Source organism: Hemicordylus capensis, chromosome 1 (genome assembly GCF_027244095.1).
Source record: "Hemicordylus capensis ecotype Gifberg chromosome 1, rHemCap1.1.pri, whole genome shotgun sequence".
NCBI lineage: Eukaryota > Metazoa > Chordata > Lepidosauria > Squamata > Cordylidae > Hemicordylus > Hemicordylus capensis.
The window spans coordinates 191764815-191790259 of record NC_069657.1 but is presented as its reverse complement, the minus strand read 5'-3'; the positions used below and the strand labels follow the sequence as shown (position 1 = coordinate 191790259).

General features: G+C 41.2%; 1 protein-coding gene across 5 annotated transcripts in view; it reads left to right on the top strand.

The window, feature by feature from the left end:
- Positions 1–25445, top strand: part of LOC128330828 (sodium channel protein type 3 subunit alpha) — a 105443-nt gene that overhangs the window by 69031 nt on the left and 10967 nt on the right. For 3 of the 5 annotated variants that reach the window (XM_053264203.1, XM_053264196.1, XM_053264224.1), the window contains 6 exons: positions 1788–1908; positions 9201–9367; positions 9684–9857; positions 19236–19358; positions 22382–22663; positions 25031–25084. In XM_053264203.1, coding sequence (XP_053120178.1) covers positions 1788–1908; positions 9201–9367; positions 9684–9857; positions 19236–19358; positions 22382–22663; positions 25031–25084 — 921 coding nt within the window. The remainder of the gene's footprint in view (positions 1–1787; positions 1909–9200; positions 9368–9683; positions 9858–19235; positions 19359–22381; positions 22664–25030; positions 25085–25445) is intronic. The other 2 variants (XM_053264210.1, XM_053264218.1) reach the window with 1 other exon arrangement.

Here is a 25445-nt window from a genome sequence, read left to right as displayed (position 1 = left end):
CTCCCCTCCCCTCCCAAGTAACAGGGAAATACCCCCCCGAACCCCGATTTTGTGCTTCTGTGGATCAGGGTGCAGGGTTCTTTGGGGGCTGCCAGTGCTATCACTGCCAGAAGAAGTGCTGTCATTTATTTCCCTGCCAAGGGTGGTGCGCTCCAAAAATGCATGATTGCACTCGGCACATTCCCTTCGAGATTGTGGCCAATCGTGGCCACTCCGCTGACATGCCAAAGCTTTGCCCACAGTCTAGCAGTAGAGCTTGCTGGGATCGACCTCAGCGGCTGAGCAGCAAGGGGGGTCATTAAAAAAGACTTCATGTTTATGGAACCCACACAGATTTCCGGTCCAAATAATACCTCTTTCTATATTTTAATTTGACAGATAAATATTTACAAAATTATCCCCCTCAGCATCAGTTGCCAGTGTTATCACCAAACGAATGCATTGCTTTCATTAATCTATATCAATCTCCATCTAATTTTCTAATATTCCATTATTATAATATATATCAGCATTTCTCACACAAATGCAAACTGTATGGCAGATAAAAAAAGTTTATTCTCATTAATATTGCTGTTTGCATGGTCTTCCATCACCCTTTCGGTTTTTAAAAGATCGTAAGTTTGAATATAATACTTGAATTGAGTAAATTTCTAGTTAAAGCATCAGATATGAATATTTAAAAGATTGAGGAATAAATGATAAATGAGGAGTTTTCACCCTTGATGTATTGAAGAACAGATGCTGGTGTGCAATATTGAAATAGATTTCCTATTGGATCAAATCATGGGTTCACCATCAGATGGTAAGACCTGAGAATAAAGTACCCTCAGCATGTGCAGAGTAATTTTCTTTTGAATATCTGTTCAGAGACTGTACCATGGCATTTTGTTCAGCCTGGTTGCCTAGCACAGATATTGTACTAGGCTGCATAAGACAAAACGCCAGGCAGGCAGTTGACGAGGGGAAGAAACTCAAGACTCTCTTCCAGCAGCTGACTGGTTGGCTAAGTGTCTCGCCTATGTGTTGGTAGTTAGGAGACTAACAGGCATCATTAAAATGGCACTAACAATGCACAGTTCTCCATGAGGTAGAAGAATGTGTATAAATCTGCATTCAACACATAGGTAGATTTTGTAGACTACAAATGCAGAAACACAGAAAGCTGTAGTGTGCATTGTCTGTTGTGGCAGTTCACACAGGTTCACTAACAGCAACTCTTCTAGATTTATTTATGGATATGGATATTTGTTGTGAATTGAGTTCTTCAATTCAGGCAACTACTGCAGAAGATAAAATTCAAGTTGGGTCTGAAGAGTTCCTCTGGCATCTAAATTCATACAGTATGTGATAGCAATTTATTTTAAAATTAATTTGCTAATTTATTGTCTGAAATTAATCAGTGACATTTGAACAACAGGCCATTATCTATAACTTTCTCACCACATTATTCCCATATAATCTTTAGCAATAATCTTGTCTTCTTTTTTTTGTATGGTTTATTAAACTTGAAGGAACTAACACATGGTTAAATATAAAACAACAGAATGGAAGACCTTATTTCTGAATGACTGTACACAGATAAGGTTTTTCTACAATGTAGAAAAATATTTATTTATTTATTGTAAGAAAGCACAAACACACTGGCAGTTTTAATGCTATGATTTTCTTCACAGTAAAACAATTTTTTGTTTTACAAATGAAGAGTTCTGAAATACATCAGTATGTCCTTTTGAGCGCTGCATAGACTTACAGGGCAACAAAACCTTTCTGTGGGGTTTTAATTTCAGAAGCTAAATGCAACCAGCTCATCTGAAGGCAGTACAGTTGATATTGCCCCACCTGGAGAGGGTGAACAGGCAGAGATTGAACCTGAAGAGGCACTTGAACCAGAAGCTTGTTTTACAGAAGGTAATGGAGACAGAGAAGATCTATATTTGATAAATTCAGGGTTTCTTTGACCCATCTTTCCAGGTCACTGCAAATCCATTGGTTCTGTTTATTGCAGTGTCCATAGCAGCAGTATCATACTGAGAGAACTAGCAATGAAATATCATAGTCAACATGTATATGGCTTTGGTTCCTCTTCAGTTGCTCATGTATACATTGGGTGGCTTCACACATCACACTGAATTGAAGTTCTGGTGGAGCTGCTGGCTGCCAGAGCACATACATGAACCTGACTTCTGGTGTTCGGAAGGTTATGCCAACATTGGGTTGATGTGGAACCCACCAATGCTGGCATATTCCTCCCTGCTTGTGGTCTGGAACCAGATTTCTGTCCCACACGTCAGATCTAGATTACAGATGTCACGTGTCACAAAACTGGCCCAACTTGGGGCAAAACTGCCCATTACATGCAGTTGTGTTTCTTTTCCATGATTTGCTTTAAAAATAAAACAAAATAAAATGCAAACCTGGAGGGAGTGGAATAGCATGAGTGAGAGAAGGACGCTTAATGCTTCCCCTCCTGCCATTTACCTGCTTAACTCATGCATCCCCATTTTCTCATGAGTGGGAAAGCAACTGTGGGAAGGGTTAAGCAGACAGGGAGGAAAATAAGCCTCCTTTCTCCCTGAAACTCTTCGACTCCCAATAGTAGCCTATAAGGTACTTTGTGTTAGAAGTGAGAATTCTAAATTATCTTACCACCGCAGTAACTTTTTCTGGCTACTAGAGGCATGAAGAGTTATGCTAATAGGTCTCTCTTGGTCCGTTAAGAGTCAGTTAGAACTGCTCAGTTGTTGTTGAAGGCTAGTGTTTGAGTATGTTCTGTCTCTCTCAGTATGTGCTGTTTTAATTTCTAAAAAAATCTTTATTTGTTTTTTGAACTCAACCTACTGTCTCCACATAATCTCTTGGGCTAAACCTCTTTACCACGGGTGCATACTCTGCTGTGTGAGGATTTTAATGTTTCTCCTCACACCCCTCAACAGGGTTATGGGCCCAGAGCTCTGAGAATGGTGAAGAAAGTAATTAGCTTGAATAAGAAAACAAGGTTTTCTCAAAGATGGAGACAGGACAAGTGCTACAGAGGATTGAGAAGTTACAAGGTCCAGATTTTGAAATGTGGTCAAAGTCTTTCAAAATGGAGATGCTCCTAAAAAGCCACAGAATCAGCAGAGTCTTACATACAGAGTGCCAGAGAAGGAGAAGAAAGACAAGCCTGGGACAGTGCAGATGATAAAGCCACCAGGATAATTTGTTTATCGGTGAGTGACTCTATATTGGTGCATTTAAGAAATAAACAACATGCAAAGAAAATGTGGGAGACTCTGAAGAAATTGTATAAAAGAAAGTCAGCTGTTTCCAAGGTGCATCACATTATAAAGAGGTGTAATAAGAAACTAAAGGAAGGAGAGGATTTGTCTAAGCATGTAAATGAGATGTTGGAGACTTCACAACAGCTGCAAGCACAGGGAGTAATTTTGCCTGATACAGTTCAGATTGGATTGTTATTGAACAGTCTTCTTGAGTATTTTGAACCTATTGTAAATGTATTGGAAGCCAAAGATGATTTGAGTGTGGAGTTTATAATAAACCACTTGGAAGACTTTAACTTGAACAGAGGCAATGGGTAGCAACTAAAGTCGTGAAGAAAATGCCTTTAAAACTTATCAAAAGAACAAAAAGTGTTTTGTCTGTGGGAGTCCCAGACACATGAAGGTTCAATGTCTTCAGAACAAAGAATTTGCAACTATAAAGGAGGTGAAACCACTTTGCAAGAGGAGTGAGTCACCTAGGCATACAACGAAAAATACATGGAAGCAAGGAGAGAATAAGTCTGACAAACAACACATATGCTGCTAATACAGAGAAGAATTTAACAGCTAGTTCTACAAAATGTAATGCTGAAATTTGTATTGATTCAGGTGCAACCAGAATTTGATTAAAGAAAAATAAATATTTACTACGTTGGACATAAATTATAAGGCCCCCATTTTTCTAACAGATGGGAAGCAGATGTTTGCTGAAGGCATGGGTTCTTCAAGGCTACACTGCAAATGGCAAAGAGGAGAAACAATTAAACTGACTGTTGAGGATGCATTGTTTGTGACCACACTTATGTCCAGCCTGATGTCAGTTAAATATGCTACTGAGAAGGATTATGAGGTGAAATTCTAAGGAAACCACTGTTTTATCATAGATAAGGGTGTGCTACTTATGAAAAGGACTTTGCAAGAGAGTGGCCTTTTTGGCGTGGATAGTATAGATGAAGAGGCCAAAACTGCAAAGCAATGTAAACATTAAAAATGTTTAAAATTATGGCACAGAAGAATGGGACACAGAGATACTAATGAAATACTTCAACTGAAGAAGGAGGATCTAGCCAAAGGCCTAGGTTGCAAACAACCTGCACTGACACACAATCCCAAAGCCTGGGTTAACAGAGCACTTGCCAAGCCAGGTTTGGCACCGTGGCAGCACCAGAATCCATGTGGATCCCAGCTATTCTCATGGCAGCCAAGTCCAGGCTTGGCTGCTCATGAGGACACTAGAGCGCCCATCCCCTGGGGGAATTCCCCAGTGCATCACACTCATTGCACAGTGCATTGTGGGATTCCCCTAGGATCTGGAATGTCACACTGGTTGCCGCAGTGGCGATCATGTGCATGGTGGCGCATCATGGCTAGGGCCAATCTGGGATTATCTGTGGGAAAGGTAGGCTTAACCCTGCCTTCCTCCACCTGCCTGCACAGTCATGAAAGGCCCCTCTTTAATGCAGAGTCCAAGTGTACATGCTGTGTAATGGTGAAGAAAACTAAACATATGCTAAGTTTTTGTATATGTTTTAACTTGTTTTATGCTATTGTTAACCGCCAAGAGACGAAAGCTTGGGGCAGTGTACAAATTTAAGAAATAAATAAATAAACAAACCCACCTTTCCTCAACAAGAGAAAGAGAGACACAACAGCTTCTTGAGCTGATACATAGTGGTATTTGTGAGCCTATGCAGATCAATTCATAAGGCGGAAACAAGTGTTTGCTAACTATGAATAATCATAGATGATTTTTCAAGATATACATTTACATAGTTGATTAGTGAAAAGAACCTAGTACTTGAAAAAGTTGCAAGAGTTTGCAATAATTTTGGAAGGAAGCCTCAAATTCTGAGATCAGACAATGCAGAGGAATATACAGGAAATGAGTTAACTGAATATCTGAAAAAGAAGGCCATTGAACATCAAATGACAGTACCTTATACTCCAGAACAAAATGGCATTGAAGAAAGAAAGAATTGATCTTTAATAGAAATGGCCAGATGCATGCTGCTGGATGCAGGACTACACAGTAAGTTTGGGGATGAGGCAATTATGACTGCTACTTATTTACAAAACAGACTGCCTACTAAAGTTATAAATACAATACCAGCTTAACTGTGGCATGGAAAGAAGCCCAATATGGAGCATGTTAGAGATTTTGGCTCAAAAGCATATACCTACATGCCAAAGTCTAAAAGAACCAAATTGAACTGAAGGTATGAGGAAGGGTTATTAGTTGGCTATGTAAAGTAAAGGTAAAGTGTGCCATCAAGTCAATTTCAACTCCTGGTGCCCACAGAACCCTGTAGTTTTCTGTGGTAGAATACAGGAAGGGTTTAGCATTGCCTCCTCCCATGCAATATGAGATGATGCCTTTCAGCATCTTCCTATATCCCTGCTGCCCGATATAGGTGTTACCAGTGGGGATTTGAACCGGCAACCTTCTGCTTGTTAGTCAAGCATTTCCCCTCTGCGCTAGTACCAAGATGTAAAGGGTATAGCATACTTGATCTTGCCAAGGAAACCATAAAAATGTGTAATGTGGTGTATATTGATGAAAAAGAAAAGCTAACTGTTGATGAAGTACAGCCAATGGCTGCCGAAGTACCAGATATTAAACTGGACATTCAGAGACAAAAGAATCCAGGACAAGAAAAATCAGAGAAAGAAGTTGATGTAATTATTGTGGCAAATAACTATCCAGAGCAAAATGAAAACATTAAGGCTCAGTCAGAGAAGGAGCTCAGCAAGAACCAGCAAAGGTGTTCCAGTAAAAAGACTCATATATGACTAAAGAAGAAAAAATGTACAAGAGCCTAGTACATGAGGATATTGATAAAATGCCAGCTGATCAAGCCTGCAATTGCAGAAAAACTGCAGGAGAAGCAATCCAATCTCTACATAAATAATACCTGGATGCTTATAGAGCTGTTAATGGAAGAAAGACAGTAGGGTGCAAATGGGTTTTTTAAGTGAAGCACGATGCCGAAGGAGTGCTAGTAGCTAAATGATATTCTAAAAAATTATGGTAGGGATTATGATGAAATTTTTGCCCCAGTAGTAAAACACTCTTCTATAAGGATGCTCCTTTGTCTTGCAGCAACAAGGAAATTGTACGTAGACCATTTAGATATCAAAACTGCATTTCTGCATAGTGATATTATGAATACAATTAACAGGGCTATCCTTAGAGAGCCCTGGCAGGATGCGGGGCCCAGGTCAAATAAGCCAGTGTGGGGGCCCCTTCCAGTTAATTCTAATGGGGGTTAAAAGAGCAGGGCCTCTGGCGGCCATCCTGTTTGCCATGTCCTAAGGACAGCCCTGATGATGAATATTTATATATTGAGGACATTTACATAGAGCAACCGCCAGGGTTTGAGGACCCTGGTAAGGAGAGACGTGTGTAAGCTCCAAAAAAGCTTCTATAGTTTAAAGCAAGCAGCAAGAGCAAATCAGCTACTAGTTAAGAGTTTATTCAAGGAAAAGCTGACTCTTGTCTATAATCAAGGTTTAGAAACAATAGAATGACTTGTATACTAACATATGTTGATTTGATTGTTGTCAAAACAGAGAAGATCCTGATGAAATTGTAAAGCATTTAAACAAAGAAATAGAAATAAAGCAACTGGGGAATGTTTCCTATTATCTTGGAATACAAATAGAAAGAGAACCAGATGGAAGTTATCTTCTTAATCAGAAACAAAAGATAAAAGACTTGTTAGAATGTCTCGGCCTTACAGATGCCAAGGAAGTCAGCACTCCAATGGAAGTGTACTTCTTGACGCAAGATGCAGATAGCGAGCTTCTTCCAGACAATGGGCAATATAAGGAAACCACTGGGAAACTTCTATATATTGCTACACTAATAAGACCAGATATTGTTGCAGCTGTGGGGATTTTAAGCAGGAAAGTGAACACAACCACCAAAAAAGACTAGATCACAGTTAAAAGACTGGGTAGGCACCCTAAAGGTACAGCTCATCTAAAACTGAGATTGCAAGCGAGTAGTAATCCTAGACTAGTGGGTTATGTGGATGAAGACTGGTCAGAAGACAGAACAGAGCGTAAATCCACAAGTGGATACATGTTCATTTATGGAGGTGGAGCAATTAGTTGGTGCAGTCAAAAGCAAAGCACTGTTCTTCTTTCCTCTATGGAAGCAGAAAATGTGTCAGCCACTCAGACTTGCTAGGAAATCTCTTGGATACACAAATTGTTGCAAGACTTTGTTGCTGATGAAATGAAACTAACTGAATAGTTTGAGAACAAAGTCGTATTTCACTTTCACAAATGGAGAAGACAAAATCCAGAACAAAGCATATTGACACAAAATACCATTATGTATGTGATATATAAGAAAAGGGTCTCGTAGTGTTAAAATACTGCCCAACGGAAAAGATGTTAGCAGATGTACTCACAAAGCCCTTGCCAAGAGAACGTTTTCTTGCATTGTGAGAGATGGTGGGAGTGTTAAAAGTGGAAATTCTAAAGCATTGCTCTTAGCACTGCAGTAAATTCTTCTGGCCACCGGATGCATGAGAAGTTATGTTAATAGGTCTCTCTTGGTCAGTTAAGAGTCAGTTAGAAGTGTTCAGTTGTTGTTGAAGGCTAGTGCTTGTTTGGGTATGTTGTTCAATGTCTCTCAGTCTGTGTTGTTTTAGTTTCTTAATAAATCTTTATTTTTTTTCTCAACCTACTGTCTCCAGATAATCTCTTGGGCTAAACTTCTTTACCACCAGAGCATACTCTGCTGTGTGAGGATTTTAATGTTTCTCCTCACCTCCGCTCCCCACCAAAAAAACCCCAAAACCCAACCACTTTGCAGTTAAAAAGATAATCATGGGAAAGAAACACAACTGTGTGGTAGAACATTAAATCAGTTTCCCAACTTTTCAGTTGGGAAAGAAATACCCTACAGCATGTAATGTACTGTTTAGTCCTTAGGACTGCTTCACACAAGATGAAGAAGACCAGCATCCAAAGAGCTATTTTAGGGATACCCAAGGATTTGGGCATGTCATAGAACACACTACTTTTGAAAGTTAGATCAGTTTGCTATATGGTGTGATGGGGTTGGGGATGGGGTGCTGTTTACGAGTCACAAGTCCCATAGCCCCCGTGGCTGTGCAGAACTAGCTGTGTGGTTCTTTCAATCCCAGCCAACATCTTGTACACACAAATCACATTTGTGCTTGTACGCACAAATCACTTCTGTGCAGGAACTTGCATGCATCTTGCTGCCAACAGTTTGTCATCCACAACAAATGCACAAGTGCAGAGAGCTGCCACCAGTTCTGACTTCCTTCCATGGTCAAATACAGAAGTGTGCTTAATCACACTTAATTTGCTACTGCAGCATAATTTATTGCCTAAGAACCGAAGAGACATGACTTTAATTTATTACCTAGGGACCAAATTGGATGTCATTGGCTGATGTAAACTGCCCTGAGCCATTTTTGGAAGGGCGATATATCAATCAAATAAATAAATAAATAAATAAAAATTGGCATGCTTGCCCTTTTTCCTCTTTAGCATATGTTGGGAGGGGGGATATCAATCTGGATTGGCACCACAGGGTATAAGCTTAAAGCTTCCCCACCTTTCCTTACACCATCACTGTGGCACCGCTCAAGGTGGTGGGGGCATGCATTCAATTTGCTGGAACAAAATCAAGTACACCATGGCATTCTGTGAGAGTCATGTCTTATTTGGCTCTTAAATGCAAATAGTTCATTTAAATCAGATTGTGGTCGCAGCTGTTAAATGTTGAGCTGTAACCGCAGCTTAAACTTCACAGGGTTGGTTGTGAAGATGAAATGGGATAACCCCATGCTATAGCTCTAGACTCCTTGGAAGGAAGGCAGGATTAAACAATAAAAAGTCAAACAAGTAAAATAAAACTAATTCCAGTGTATAACAGTTTAATATCATTGTAAATAGGCTGTGTCAAGAAATTTCCATGTTGTCAAGTGAGTATAGAAGATGGCAGAGGGGAAATCTGGTGGAATTTTAGGAAAACCTGCTACAGCATCGTTGAACATAACTGGTTTGAGACCTTCATTGTGTTCATGATTCTCCTCAGCAGTGGTGCTCTGGTGAGCAAAAAAGTAACTAACCTTTCTCAAAATGTTTGTAGCATCAAATATATTTAAATGTACATTACAGTGTGTGTAGTGCTAGCATCTACTGCATTTTCAGATTGCTTGGTTAATAGTCACACACTGGTATTCTAATAACCAATGCTTGTTACAACCCATAATAACTGTGTATGAGTTCAGAAAAGAAAAACGATGTGAAACCTTTCATCTCCTTGATGACCATTTTAGTAGAAATTGATGCAGCAATGTGGCAGCCACCACCTGCATTTTAAAGATCTGGTTTACTTTTGTGAATGATACAGCAATGATTCCCCCCTCCCCTTAGGCCTTTGAAGACGTAAATATTGAACAGCGCAGGACTATTAAGACCATGCTGGAATATGCTGACAAGGTCTTCACATACATCTTTATTCTGGAAATGCTTCTGAAGTGGGTGGCCTATGGCTTTCAAGTGTATTTCACAAATGCCTGGTGCTGGCTGGATTTCCTCATTGTTGATGTGAGTACTTCAAAACCCATGGTTTACTGTCTTCCTTTTTTGTAGATTTAACAGGGTACAAATGTTGGTATAGTTAAGCATCTTTCTAAGAAGGATTGCTTATTATAAAACTCCATGCAAATATAATAGAAAACTGCTGTTCCACAAATTGTGGTCCTTCTGGTGTTAAAAATACACAGTTACTTCATATATAGCAACAAGTGGGACCTGCAGCATATCACTCTCCGGCCTCTGAGACAGGCCTGTACACCATAAGACCCAGGGTTCGGATCCGGCCCTCGGGGACTTTTTTTGCTGGCTCCCAGGTAGGAATATCCTGCAGCAACAGCAGGAGCCATGAAAAGCTTTTGGCTTGTCCCACTGATAGGAACATAGAATGCTGCCTTATACCTAGTCAGACCACTGCTCCATCTAGCTCAGTATTGTCTACACAGACTGGCAGTGGTTTCTCCAAGGTTGCAGGCAGGAGTCACTCTCAGCCCTATCTTGGAGATGCCAGGGAGGGAACTTGGAACATTCTGCATGCAAGTATGCATGTGTTTTCAAAGTGGCCCCATATCCCTAAGGGGAATATCTTACAGTGCCCACACATGTCATCTCCCATTCAAATGTAAACCAGGGCAGACCTTTCTTAGCAAAGGGGATAATTCACGCTTGCTACCACAAGACCAGTTCTCCTCCCCGGTGAGCAGCAGCAGCAGCTCAAGACAGCTGGGCCCTTGAGACCAACTGAAATGCATGTGGCAGCGATGGAATGATGAGGTAGTGAGCCTGTTGCTGCTCCTTGAGCAGCAGCAGCTGCGGGGGGAATGGGTTGGAACAGAGGCAGCAGCAATAGCAGCAGGCAGAACAACAACCCAGAGAGGCAGAGAGTCACTCTTTCAGTCAGTTTCCTCTTTTCCAAGGGAGGCCATCCTCTTTTCTCTCTGGAAATTGTCTTACAATGGCATCCTATACAGTGTTGGTTAAAATTGTGGGTCTCTGGGTGGGGGGGTTGAGAATCCTCAAGGAGCTAATAATTGCTTTCATGAATATTATTAGTTTTAATGTAATGTGCTGAAAATTGACTTTGGCCCCCACACACCAAGTCATGTTTTGGTTCTGACTCACCAGGGTATTTTGAGTTGTGGACCCCAGTGCCCCTGTTCAGGCTCCAGCCAAAACCAAATTCAAAGGCAAGGAAGGAATGCAGGGCTAGCACTCTTCCAGGGATCCCAGGACAGTATTGAGCAGATCTTTCTGTAAATATGCTCATGTCTGGGAGCACTCTGTTGAGTTCAGTCTTGGTGATTCAAGTTCAGACTGGAGAGTTCCAAAAGGGCAGGGCTTGAATGCAGAAGCAGGCACCCAACTGGGAATATTCCAGGACAGTATTGAGCAGAGTGTCCACCTGTAGTCCCATGTATTCAATCACACAACTGTTCTAGGAGCTTGTAGTAGTAATCGTGTTTTAATGCAAGTTAAAAGAGGGGAGAGAGCAAAGAAATTGAGTCTCCTGAATTCTAGAACTGAAGAAGTCCTAAGATGGGGATACTTGGAGGTTGATGTTTTATTGGGGGCAGGGGAGATGAGTGGGAAAACCAGCATTTCTTTGGCCGAGCTAGCATTGTTCACCCGCATTCAAACAACACGGGCTGCTGGAGGGGAGGCACTGAAGGCCCCTCAGTTGCTCGCTGCTGCCCCACCCTCCTCTCAACTTGCCAAGGCAGCTCCTGCTGCCCATGCCACTGCCAGCTGCAGCTTGCCATCAGGCTGGGAGCGGGGCACTCAGAAGCATGAAGATCCTGTTCCATTCCTCTCTTCAGGGAGAAATGGAAGCAGGGACGCACAGCCCCTGAGCCCAATGGGAATGGAAGGTGCGAATGTGTCCTGTCTCAGCATCAGGAAGAAGCAGGGAGGCCCTGTTCTACATAAGAACAGCCCAGCTGGATCAGGCCCAAAGCCTATCAAGTCCAGCGTCCTGTTTCGCACAGTGGCATACCAAATGCCTCTGGGGAGCCCACAGGCAAGAGGTGAGGGCATGCCCTCTCTTTTGCTGTTGCTCCCCTGCAACTGGTATTGAGAGGCATTTTGCCTCTGAGGCTGGAGGTGGCCCATAGCCACCAGACTAGTAGATATTGATAGACCTGTCCTCCATGAATTTGTCTAAGGCCCTTTTAAAGCCATTCAAGCTAGTGGCCATCACCACATCCTTGGTTCTAGTGTTGTGAGAGAGGGAGAAAAATTTATCTCTGTCCACTCTCTCGACTCCATGCATAATTGTATACAGCTCAATCATGTCTCTGCTTCACCACCTCCTTTCCAAAGTAAAGAGCCCCAGATGCCGTAGCCTTGCCTCATAAGGAAAGTGCTCCAAGCCCCTGATCATCTTGGTTACCCTCTTCTGCACCTTTCCCAGTTCTACAATATCCTTCTTAAGCGACCAAAACTGCACACAGTACTCCAGATGTGGTCTCTCTGGAGAGCAGTGGGTGACAGGAGGGGCAGCAGTGGTGGTAGAGTGGTGGTTGATACTAGTAAGGAGAGAGGGGGCACGTCAAAGGTGCACCACTGTGAGTGGGGAAGGGAGTTTGAACACAGCCCCTTGTGCCCTAGCTATGCCACTGAAGAGCTCTACTATGCCAGATTCAGTTAGTCATTGTGTTTGCATTAGGGTATAGTCATTTGGTCCACTGGAAGACTTCCTTTATCCCAGGACCCTTGCTTGGTGGAAGGGCAGTTTAGCAGTTTATCTGAAATGCAAGGGCACTGGGTGTAGTCTTTACTTCCCAAGCTTAGAGCATAATACCCTGCCTACCTGATGGTCTTGCTTGCCTAAAATGGAGGATAGCCCTCAAAATATAAGCTCTGATTCACCCAGAAATTTGCTTGACACAGATGAAAGCTAAATGCCCAAAATGGAGGGGAGACTGCTGGCAAAACATCTTCCAATGTTTTCCTGTCCAGACAGGAAAGATATTAGAGATGACATCTGAGGGCTGGATAGCTGGAGGGCTCTCTACAGACTCCTACACTTTGTGGCTTATCCTCTACCAGCGCTAAAGCCAAATCTAGCCCACCAGGATCTTGGAAAACTCCATGTTTTTGCTGCCTGCCTCATAGAATGTGCCGGCTTGCCCTGCCACTTAGCACTTTCTCTCCTTTCAGGATGACAAAACCCTTAGATGTGGGGAATTAAAGCATGCTGTTTTTGTTCTGCCTAGGCAGCCACGTAATATAAGAGTGTACTTACTGATATCAGTTTACTCATCCTGTCCAGAGGTTGTGATTTATTAGTGCCACAGGCAACATGTTATTCTGGAAATTTTGTATTTGAGGCTCACAGAACAAAACCCACCTGTCACACTCCTTTTGCTACAAGTTATGATAGTGACTGTTAAGGCCAACCACAGACTTGAGGAGTGGCATTGCAAGGTGATCAGATTGGCCAAGATAAATGATTTTTTCACTACCTCTAAAGAAAATAGCTCATATTTTCATAATGGCTTTATTTTTAGTCATAAAAATGTTCCATATTTCACTCATAGTTTGACCATAACTGACAATAAAGTTGATATCACTGTAGTTTTCGCAGTAATTAAGAAAACCAACAAACATTTTTGAGATGTTTACAAGATAACCTACTTTCCTATGGCTCCTTATATGGCTATGCTTTGTATAATTTTATCTATGTATCTGCACAAAGAAAATCATTAATATTTACAGTTTGAGCACAATTGGGACAAGTCTGTTGAAGATCTTTAAAGCTGTGAAGCAGGTAAAAGAATTCACAGCACAGAGTTCTGCTTTGGAACTGTATAAAATCACAGCCAAGCAACCATTCTTGTGAAGTGAGGGTGCTTCTGCCAGCAGGATCCTACCATATTCTGGGCTCAGTTGTAGGATCCTTTTGGCACCAGAAAAAAAATGAGGGGAACACATCAGGTGCGAAGTGCACTTCTGTGTTACAGAAACAGGCAGCAACCACTTTTCTGAGGGGTGCTTCCCCCCCGCCCCAAGCCTGAGCCACCCTTGTCTGGGCAAAGTTCACATGTCGTTTGGGCAGTCTGATTGCCGATGCAGATTGTGTGAAGTCCAAAGAGTGGCTGGGAGCTGAATATGTGAAGTGGCATCTATATGGAAGGCAATTTTAACCATGTCTGTGAAACCACTAATTTTGGAGTGGCTGCACTGATGACATTAAATCATCCATTCCCAGATGGGAGCTCCTTCATAGACAAACATAATCCTCCTCATCATCTTGTCAAAATTCTGCACATGTTTATTTGGAAGCAAATCCCACTATGTTAAATGGGTCTTGTCCTCAGGCAAGTACACAGGGATGCAGCCTAAGAAAACAAGTATAGTTCTCAAAGAACTATGGGCGGAAGTCTGATGAAAAGGTATACCAAGATATTCCTAATTTATGTCTCCATTTCAGCACAAAAGTAGAAATGTTCAAATTTCAGCAAATTTTCATGAGCTTGGTGACTCTTGAGTAAGCAATCATAAGGTTGCAGCATGAGATCACCCCCTAAGATCACAGGGGCAAAATAATCACTCAGTTTGATTATCCAATTATCCACAAGCAACAAAGCAAAATGTCCTTGGTCACCAGGTCTGTTAAAAACAACAACACTGGGTGTGCTGGTCAACGACCGTAATAAAGATTATTATTATTATTATTATTATTAACAACACTGGGTTATCCAGCTGCTGTGTAGCGGCGGGGGGTGAGATCTGCAAGTGCTGTACATAGTATATATAGTATATATTTCATTTAGTTTGACCCTTAATATGTATCTCCAGTTGTTCCCTACAAAATCTTGTGTCTGAGTGGTTAAGCCAGTCAGTCAGTAAAGTGCCAGAACACTTTTTGTCATCAATTATATTGTTTGCCTTTCCAGGAGAATGTATTGCGCTTCTGTAAAGTTTTGTGAAATTGGGTAAAAGGCAAAGTGTATAGAAAATAAATGTACTTAACAGCATTCTAAAATGCTGTGTCTCTCTCCATCTCCCTCAGTCTCATTTTCTGTCTCTTAGACACAAATACACTCAAGCAGAGGTCCACATCAGCTAATAGGGTAGCACAGGAGAGTGGAAGCAAACCAATGTGATTTCTGCCCCAGACACTACTTTGATATGTCCTTTCATGTAGTGCTATATGTAAAGTATATTTTATTAATTTTCCACATTTGAATTCTGCCTTTTCACTCAAGAAGAGCATTCAAGGCAACATACAAAGTATATAAAAATAATAGTAAATAAAATATATAATTAAAAAATTCAAGTACATGAAATCATAAACAATCACAAACAGCACATAGCAGAGAAAGTAATTTACCAGGAGAATAAACTATCAAATATGACAGGCCTAAATGGGAAGATCTCATCTTGTCACCCGAAGACTAAGAGGGATGACCTTCACAAAGCAGTTTTCACAAGGTAGGAAGCTGCCACAAAGAAGACAATTTTCTTTGTTTCCATCAGCCAACATTGACCGGTGGTAAGACATGCGATAGGCCTTCTCCCAGCTTATCACAGAGAATCAGCAAGATTATAAGGGAGAGGTGGTCTTCAGATATCCTGGCCCTAAAACTTTTAGGGCTTTATAGGTAATAGCCAGCACTTCATACAGATCCCAGAAATAGACTGGCAGTCAGTGAAGATAGTACTGGAGTCACATGCTTCCTTAAACTGGCTCCAGTCAACAGCCTCACCACAGCATTTGTATCCACTGAAGTATCTGAATGCTTTTCAAGGGCAGCCCCATGTAGAATGTGTACAGTAGTCCAACCCTGATGTAAGTAAAACTTGTGTTCCCATGTTCAGCTCTGGCCTTTTCAGGAACAGGCACAGCAGGCACATCAGCTGAAGCTGAGCAAAGGAACTCCTAGCAACCGCCACCACCTGAGACTCTAATAGCAGCACCAAACCCAAAAGCATCTCCAAATTTCGACCTGATTTTTGAAGGATAGTTAAAAACCCATCCAAAATAGGCTGAATTCTAAATCTTGAATTGGCCAACTAACCAACCAAGAGTACATCAGTTTGTAGATTCTATGTCAAAAGAGCTGTGTTTTTCTAAATATGTATTTGCTAACAGAATTAGATTGAAAAATGTTTCTTAAGTAATGTTCATTCAACATTGTGTCATGCTTATAATCTGGTAACAGTGATGCAGTATAAAAGTTATTTCCCCATGATAGTTAAATCCACTTTGCAGAGCAAGAAGTAATAATACTATATTACATTGCTGAAGAGTTGGCAATAAGATTTCCTTCTTAATATGCTTATAGGACTAACTTATTTAAGTCTTACATATTATCCAAGGCGGATTTATTTTATTGAGTAAAAAATGGATTTTAATATACACATAATTTAACTGAAAAGTAGTGTAAAAGTAGAGGGGTGTAAAGCAAGGCTGCATTTTAGCACCACTTTTGTTTAATTTGTATATAAGCCCCCTGGTGGAGAGGTTAAGTAACTTAGATAATCATCCTCCAAAGTTAGCATCTAAGCACATACCAGTTCTCTATGATGATGCCATGATTCCATCCCAGTCCCCCTATTGAGTTAAGAAGAGCATTATGGGCTCTTGCTTGTTACTGCAGTGAAGATTCTATGCAGGTTAATTATTAAAACCAAAATTATGATGTTTTCAAAGTCCCCCAAGAAGTTGAACTGGACTATCAGGGATTTAAAATTGAGCAAGTTGGTTGCTCCAAATATTTAGGGGTAGTTTTTAAAGCAAAAAGTAGTCTAAATGCACATAAAGAGTATGTAATGCAAAAAGCCCAAGGAAGCATTTCAGCAATCCTGGCTTTTTCCCGATCTAGAGGTGGACAGTTTATTCTGGCAGCTATCAGATTGTATGAGGCCAAAGTGCTAGCCCAACACTTTATATACAAATTTTGCAGCATTATAAACAACTCAAGCCAAGTTTCTGAGTTTATTTCAAGTGCCATGCTGTGTGCCCAATGTGCTTTTATGTTTAGAAACAGGCGTATTAAGAGTGGAAACCAGGTTCAGGCTAGCGGTATGCAATTTATGGTTAAAGCTCATTTTCCATCTTAAGGGTTTGGCACCTCTGATATTGAGGGATGGCTTTCAGTCATGATGGAAATAGTTAATAGTGGAAAATTTGAATTTACTTGGATTTACTTTACTTCTCCTGAGCTATTGATGGCGTGGGGCTATGAGCAAGCCAAGTTAGCCCTTAAACAAAGGCTGCTAGATGTCACACGCCAAAGTGAGCTAAGCTATGTTACAAATAAATTCTTTCTTGGGATCCAAATATATAACACCAAACCATCAAGGTGTCTTATGCCAAAGGTGCCTAAGTATAGAAGAATGTTCTTGCTGGCACTCTCCAGTGCTCTTCTGTCAGTGGTTTTGGAGGTCAGGTTTAATAGGATCCCTTATGCAGAGCAGTTATGCCTATGATGGAGCTGTCAAATCGATAGCCAATGTTTTATTATACTGTACCTTTTATAGAGATTCTTGTATTTCTCTTATACTTCCTTTATTAAGAAATTTCCCAGGCTGTTTAGAGGAGTTTTATGTTTGCTTCCTTCTCTCTCACCAGGATTCTGGCATTTCATATAATGTGGCCAAATTTTGTGTGGTGGCCAATAGAATTAGACAGATGTTAACATCTAATTTAACTGGTATAATACAGGATGGATTGCTAAAAATGCTTTAATGCTTAAATGTCTTTTTTAAAAAACATTTCTTCTTTTGCTGGTCAGAGACCAAAATAAAGTTTGAATTGAATTAACTGGGTGACTGAACAAATAGCTAAACTTCTTCCAGATAGATTGATCTGTTGAGTTAAACAGCAATAATAACTGAGCTAGGTATTCCGGTTCTTGGATTGTCATTTTGGGATGTGTCATCTGAAACTTGTGTTGATGTCCCAGTTTTTGCTTAGACTGTATGGTATCAGAACTGGATAGCTCCAATGAAAGATTAGAGTTGAGAGTGAAGTGTTGATTCCATCTTGCTTTATCCTGAGCAGAATGGGGAGCTAAACACCCACTAACTTTCTTCTGCATGTTTTGGAAAGACCTGGATCCATTCCCTCCCCATCCCTCCTTGAACATACTACCCTGGACACATCTAGTCTCATCTGATTTTGGAAACTAAGTAGGTTTAGGTTTGGTGAAATGGACAAACATGCTTTCTTCCTCTATATCCACTTTCCTCCACCATCTTCTATTGTGGGGTGGGGGTTGGAGAGAAAATATGGGGAACTATAGCATCTGGATTCATACACCAAGTGGGATGTGTAGGGTGCATGATGTTAGGGGCCCCAAACTAACACACAGTGTTTCTAGACCACTAGCTCCCAGTTTCCTGATGCCGCTTTTATAATTTTAATCCTTTCATTTGACTTTCATAACTAAAAGAACAGCATTTATTTAACAAAACAGAAAGATGGGGAGGGATCAAGAGGCACAATAAATATACGCTGGATAAAGATAAGATAAATAAATAACATTAGTTATAGGAGACTATTTGAGCGTATTAGAGTGGCTGCGGGCTAGTCTTTTCTCTGAGCTGACAGCAGGTTGGCCCTCAGTCAGTCAGAACTGTACTTGTGTGAAATTTTTAGATACTTGGCTAGATACAACAGTAGGCCTCCGAATCTGTCAGTCACTGCCTGCCTGCCTGTCAAGTTGTGAACTGGATGAAGGTGAGTGGGGTGTCTCCTTCATGTTTGGATAGGTCCCCTCTCCCCCCACCATTCCAGGCTCCCTCTTCTCAGTTTTTCTTTGCAAAACCCCTCAGACACTCTTCTCCTCACACTCCAATGGCAGCTTGCCTGGGAGAAAACTCTTCCCCCGCAGAGAATGGCAAAGAGCAGCAGTGATTAGCAGTTACTAGGCAACTAGCTGAAGAACTACCCTGTCTCGGATTCCCTGTGTCAGGGCTGAGGCCGTGGCAACCGTTCCAATCACTAATCAGACCTGAATGTGTGTATTTTTCTCCAGCTGAAGGGTCTCTACAGCCAGTTGCTGGAGCTGGGGCTGCAGGTGGGGAACATGAGCTTGGGCTGGAGACACTGGAGCTGGGACTTCAGCAGGCATTGAAACTGGGGGTTTAAACTGGAGCAGGAAGCCTAAGGCAGGAGGTTCTGCTCTGTTGATTAGGGAAGGGCAGAAGGCCAGGAGGATTCTCTAGCAATCCACGTGTTGTTGTTGTTGTTTGGTGGGGGGGGGTGTCACAAGTTGTGCAGGCCTGGTTTTCGCTTCTTAGTCTATCCAGCCTGAGCCTCAATTTGAAGACAAGTTCTGAGACTTTTTGAATCCTGGTTCATAATCAGAAGTGGGCAGCAGAGCTGTGTTCTTTATATCTGTGCTATAATTAAATCCCAACAACTCTTTTCCCCTGCAGGTTTCTTTGGTTAGTTTAGTAGCCAATGCTTTGGGCTATTCTGAGCTTGGTGCCATTAAATCACTTCGAACACTGAGAGCTTTGAGGCCTTTAAGAGCTCTGTCACGATTTGAAGGAATGAGGGTGAGACACTAACAAATGAAAACCTGAAATTATATGTGCATGAAATGAGGCTGTTCACGCAGAATAAGGAATGACAAATCCCTGCTGAAGTGTTGCACTTTTTTCTACTGCATGCCACTGCTCTCAGTTTCTCTAAAAGACAACCCAGTTCTATGAACACTTTTGGAAGTTTCCCTCTCAGCTAATCCTCAAACTACTTAAGCCACTTTGATCCCTTGCATGTTAGTTGGTTAAAGTGGTTTTAGGATTGCATTGGTAGCATTCAGACACTACAGAAGTACTAGATGCATGGATGTAGATGCATGAGTGTGTATTTATATGTGTGAGCATATACACACAAGGCTGAGGGCGCTCTGCACTATAAATAAATAAAAACCTGAGGTCAGATGATCCACATGTTTGAACTTGATTAAATTTTGCAAATTGAAGGGATTTTTCTATATATCACTTTAAAACAGTAAAATTCATTGCCTTATACAATGCAGATATACTACTGTCATGTCAACAGGGGAGTGAAGGGGAGTGTATGGGAAAGTGTCCACATACACACTGCTTGTGTTACCAGTGCAGTTCTGGTTTTCATGGCTCTGAGACCAAATGTCCCCCAGAGACTTTCTCAGTGATATCAATGTTAATATTCCAGAGCATAAAGCGCAGGACATTGAGAATACAAACCAGTAGCAGCACCAGAAGGAAAATTGAGAGGGAGCACAGAAGTAGCAAAGTGCATTTTTGGGTAGACAAGCTGTGTCCCACATGTTAGATTTCTGAAACAAACATGGGGAAGCAAGTCGGGGTGGGGGGCTACTTGCCTGAGGGTGTGTGTGCCTCTCTTGTGCCCCCTAGAGCCACACTTGGCACAAACCTGAAAGGGAACCTGAAAATACATCAATGAAAATGACACAATTGTGATATTTAGAGCCTCAAAATGGTTGATTAATTTTGTCCTGGAAACAAATGATTGGACTGAATTTTCCTTATTGAAATTTGCCATGTTGGTATTAGATGTGCTTTTCTTTGGGTTTCCAGTCTACAAACCCTTGGAGGTTTTCAAATTCATAGCTTCAACACAACTTGTGGACCAAGTGAAGATAAGAAACTGCTTTTTGATCTAAGTAATCCTTAGTATGTAATCTTTCTTTCCAAAAACATTTAAAAAATTACAGCGACAGATTGAAACAGCATATTAAAGAGAGTAGTAATGAAAGAAAAGTATGGTATGAGACTGAAAGTGCTCACATCAGTTGGGAAAGAGGGTCTGTGGTAAGGAGCATAGAAAAGAAACCGGTTCTCTTAAACTGTATTCATGCCCAAAAAGGTTAAGGATAGATATATTTAGGATCTCTCTATCCCAGTTTGAATTCACCAACTTGTTCAACAACTTAAATGTTCAATCTCGGTTTTCTTGTCAGTAAATTATTTAGGTTTAAGGTTTGGTTTAGTTGGGATGGATGGGAGACTTTGGTTGCTTTTTGAAGAACTCAGGATAATGGAAGTGGCAAACATGGCTAGATATTGGACCACACTGCAACTTTTTGGGATCATGCTACAACCTCCAAATCACCTGTGTGCTCCAGTCAGGAGCAACTTGCATGTGAGGGGGTGGGCTTCTAGTTGCCCAGGATGTGAGGTAGATAGGGTTTGCCATGCCACCATGGACACTGTAAGCCATGGCCATAGGGTGCTTCTTGTATGCATTGTACTGGGGCTGTGTCAAGGTTTCTCTTATCTGGCTTCAGCATGCCCATTGAAATTATTTCTCACATTCCCTTAGATGTTATGCACCTGTTGGGAATAGGCCAGATATTAAGCTCCACAAACTTAAAATGGGACTTGGCACTTGAAGGCTGATGTTCTGACTGGCGAAGTGTTGGCGTTCCTAGCATTGGTGCCCACACAGTGCTGGCCTCTGTGTTTTCTGATGTAGGTGCTCTTGTATTTTTCAGGGCTCTCTTGACCTCCAGGACAGCTCTGTTAGAGTAGAAACACATCACTGAGGGCCATGACATGTTTCTCTTCCAACTGAGCAGTTCTGGAGCATGAATAAGCACTGGGAAGTATTGGCATTTTTGTGTAAGAGTGCCTGCACTTCAGAAAGTGTAGAGACCAGTTCAGGGTCTAGCACTGCATGCACACTGATACTAGGAGTGCCCACGCTTCGTTAGTCAAGATATCAATCAAAGTCTCTATCTTCATTTTAGAACAAAGTCAAATAATGGCACATATTTTACAAAAAGAAGAGTGTAACTGTTAAATGTAGCCAAAAAAGTTTTTTCTCAGAAGCTTTATCTTCATTTTAGGGAAAAGTCAAATTGTGGCACATGTTTCCTTTTTCAACAAAAAGGAACTATTTAACATAGCCAAGAAATAATAGATTAACTGAAATATGCATTCTTTCCTTCATCCTTTTGTAAATGTAAAACACTTATTTAAAAATGTTTTAAATTTTAAAACATTTAAGCAGTTTTAGACAACTGTCTAGGGAGGAAGTTAAAAGCAATTGTCTTTCCACTGTTATGAAGCTTTGTCAGCATTGCCACAACCAAAGGTGCATCTTTTGTTGTTACCACTGAAGCCCAGGCAGTTGACAAAACCTTTATGGGCGAATGTCCATTCCTTATTCAGTGTTGACATCTCAGGTATTCTCTATTTGTAGTAAATGTATGTTGTACTGTTCTTTGAGTTATATTCTGAATATTTAACTTTTTCTTTCTGTGTTTTTTTTCTAGAGCACACAAATTTTATGATTCCATCTTATCTACTACCAGGTTTTTTTTTACTTTTTGCATTTACTTGCTTTTCTTGTAGCATTTAGTTCTTTTTTTTTTTACACTTATTCGTGAACAATAGAATTTCCTGTTAATGTGTTGTTGTTCCACATGCGTGTGTATGGATAAAGCATAGCTTAAATGTTGGGTTATAAAAATGTGAACAAAAGTTAAGAAGCTGTATTCTTCAGGTTTAAAAGATAAACTGAGATTTATTTTTTCTCTCCCCCCCCACCCCTTAAATTTGCACACTAGGTGGTTGTGAACGCCCTGATTGGTGCAATCCCCTCCATCATGAATGTGCTTCTTGTTTGTCTCATATTCTGGCTAATCTTCAGCATCATGGGCGTAAATCTGTTTGCTGGCAAGTTCTACCACTGTGTTAACACTGTGACGGGTGAAATGTTTAATACCAGCGAGGTTGAGAATAAAACTCAGTGTGAGCAGCTGGCAAACAATAATGAATCTGCCCGGTGGAAAAATGTGAAAGTAAACTTCGACAATGTTGGAGCTGGTTATCTTGCTCTACTTCAAGTTGTAAGTAATTTTTCACCTGATGCAGCTTTAGTAATTTAAGACAATGCAAGTGTACTGCTGCAAAACTTCCTTGGTTTTCAGTCCAATGCTCCATATGCATTCATTCTGATGGTGTTTGCCTAAAACTGGCCCCAGTATTAAAGTCAGTGGCAGTGGGCAAAGGTCCTTGTGAGTACTGGAGTTCCATACCTACATTGAACTAGCCTCCCGATCAGGCTGTTTGTTATGATAGGTTCCCAACAGGGTGTACTAGTACCCCTAGGGGACTTGAAAAGCGTGTAGGGGCCCTCGTACTCGGAGCCCTCCTGCCTGCTGCAGCCCTGCTATTAGTTCCCCATCAGAGGATCTCTGGCTTGAAGCTGACGCATTCTCAGCTATGTTTCTGCTGCAAAAGGAAAAGGAGGAGAAAAGTCCCTCCTCTTTTGCTCCTGATTGGCTAGCTATATACTGAAGCCCAGCATACCCCTCCCCTCAAGCTGTCTGATAGACTTCAGAAAATTAGCACAGAGTACTCCCCTTGCTAAGGTTACTTATGAGTAACTTAATGTGGATGTGAGCCAGTCTCCTCAACTGTAACACTTAAATCTGTGTTTTTATGTGAATATATATATATTCATATAGAAACACAGATATTCTCTCTCTCTCTCTCTCTCTCTCTCTCTCTCTCTCTCTCTCTCTCTCTCTCTCTCTCTCACACACACACACACACACATAGAGAGAGAGAGAGGGGTTTAAAATGTTGCAGTTATGAGATGGGCTAGTCTAGTTACTGGCTTGCATCCTGATTAACACACACACACACACACACACACCCCTCAGTGGGATACTTGAGCTGAATGTTTGTGGCAGAAGGAGTACACTTGTTTTTAAAAGGCTGGGGACCCCTGCATTAGCAACATTATTAGCAAAATCAGGCAAATTAAATGTAAATTACCTCTTGACTCACTATTCTGCTCCCTTGTTATGAAAATATGGTAGGTGTTCTATTGGCATATATAGTACAATACCTAGATGTACCATTGGGCACAATACTCAATGGTGGGGTGTCCACATTTTCAAGTGGTATGGATCCATGTGGACACGGCTACATGGAAGTATTTTTGGTGACCCCTTCATGGGGGCCCAACATTGAACCAGCTCTAATGGACATGGAAATATGATATATATTACTTGACTGCTGCTGGAAAATCTAATGCCTAGTTGTGAAGACAACAAATCCTAACTCTAAGCTGATGCTTTTAGCTGTTGTGGCATAAGAGGCATACAGTCTCTTGCAGGCAGTTTGAGCTGTCCAGTTGTCCCACTTTTAAAAACCCAGAAGCTACTTAATATAATGTTCTGCTGGTACAAGTTTGATCCAGACTTAAGATGCTTAAGGGCCCTATCTGCCCTTCTTGTCTCCCAAACCATTGTGATGTGCTGTACAGAAAGAACCAATATGCCAGTGCAGCTGCACCAGTGGTTATTCACCACCCCCAATAACTGAGCCACATCACTGTAGCCAGAGACATTGGCCCACATCTGCACAGTTTTTGTTCTGCTCTTGCATGGAGCCAGAACACTAGCTGCACTGCAGGTGTGCAGTGCAGCGCACATTTTGCAGCCCACATTTTGCATCACTGCACATTTTGCAGCCCAGCACATAGCAACTCAGGCAGCTGCCTTATGCCAAGCCAGATACATCAAGCTCAGTATTGTCTACATTGACTGGAAATGGCTCTTCAAGATTTCGGGTAGGAGTCTTGCCCAGCCCTACCTGGAGTTGCTGCCAGGGAATGGACCTGGGACCTTCTGTATGCAAGCAGATGCTCTACCACTGAGCTACAGCTCCATCTTCTAAGGGGAATATCATATAGCAGACAGTGCTTATATGGAGTCACCTACCCAAATGCAAGCCAGGGCAGGCCCTGCTTAGCAAAAGGGACAATTCATGCTCACTACCACAAGAGTGGCTCACCTCCCTTGCATGATCCTCAAGAATATATTTCTACAAGCGAACAGGATTTTTTCAGGGAGATGAGAGAAATGGAAATTGCTTTTCTACCCCCACCTTCAAACAGGGCTGCAAGAGAAACCTGCAGAGCAGACAGTGCCCTGGCTCCATGCAAGAGTGGAACTCTTCCTCCAGCCCCATAAAGCTGCAGAGGATGTGGGTCATTGTACCTTTTTCACCAACTCTGGGATCTTTGAATCTGATTATATGTGCTTCTATAGCACAGCAAGGCATAGAATTAGGCTGTAAGGTATGATGCAACTCTAGACAAACCATGATTTCCGATGTACAAGTAGAATTGCTACATTTAGTGCTACAAGTTATGTAAACCTGTATTTTTACAACTATGATTAATATTTGTATTTTACTTATAGGCCACTTTTAAAGGTTGGATGGATATTATGTATGCTGCTGTGGATTCACGGGATGTAAGTATCATTATACATTCCAGCTGTAAACAATATTTCCTGAGTTTATGCTTGAGCATTGCATTCTGTAGGTCTAGTACTAGTACAGAAATCCTAGTACATAATACTAGTACATTAGCAACATTATTATACTAGGATTTCGGTATTAGGTTACCTAGTACTATTCTGTACTAGGATTCCAGCAAGTAATACTTACAGTCAAAGTATTACTTGATTAATTTTTCTGTAGCACATAGGCAAACCTAACTGATGTCTATTAAGCTAATGAACTTTAAAAATGAATATGATATGACATGTTGGTCAATTCAATTGTTTTTTTTTAAATTGAAGTCTTGGCTTGAGATTTACAATGCAGTACAAT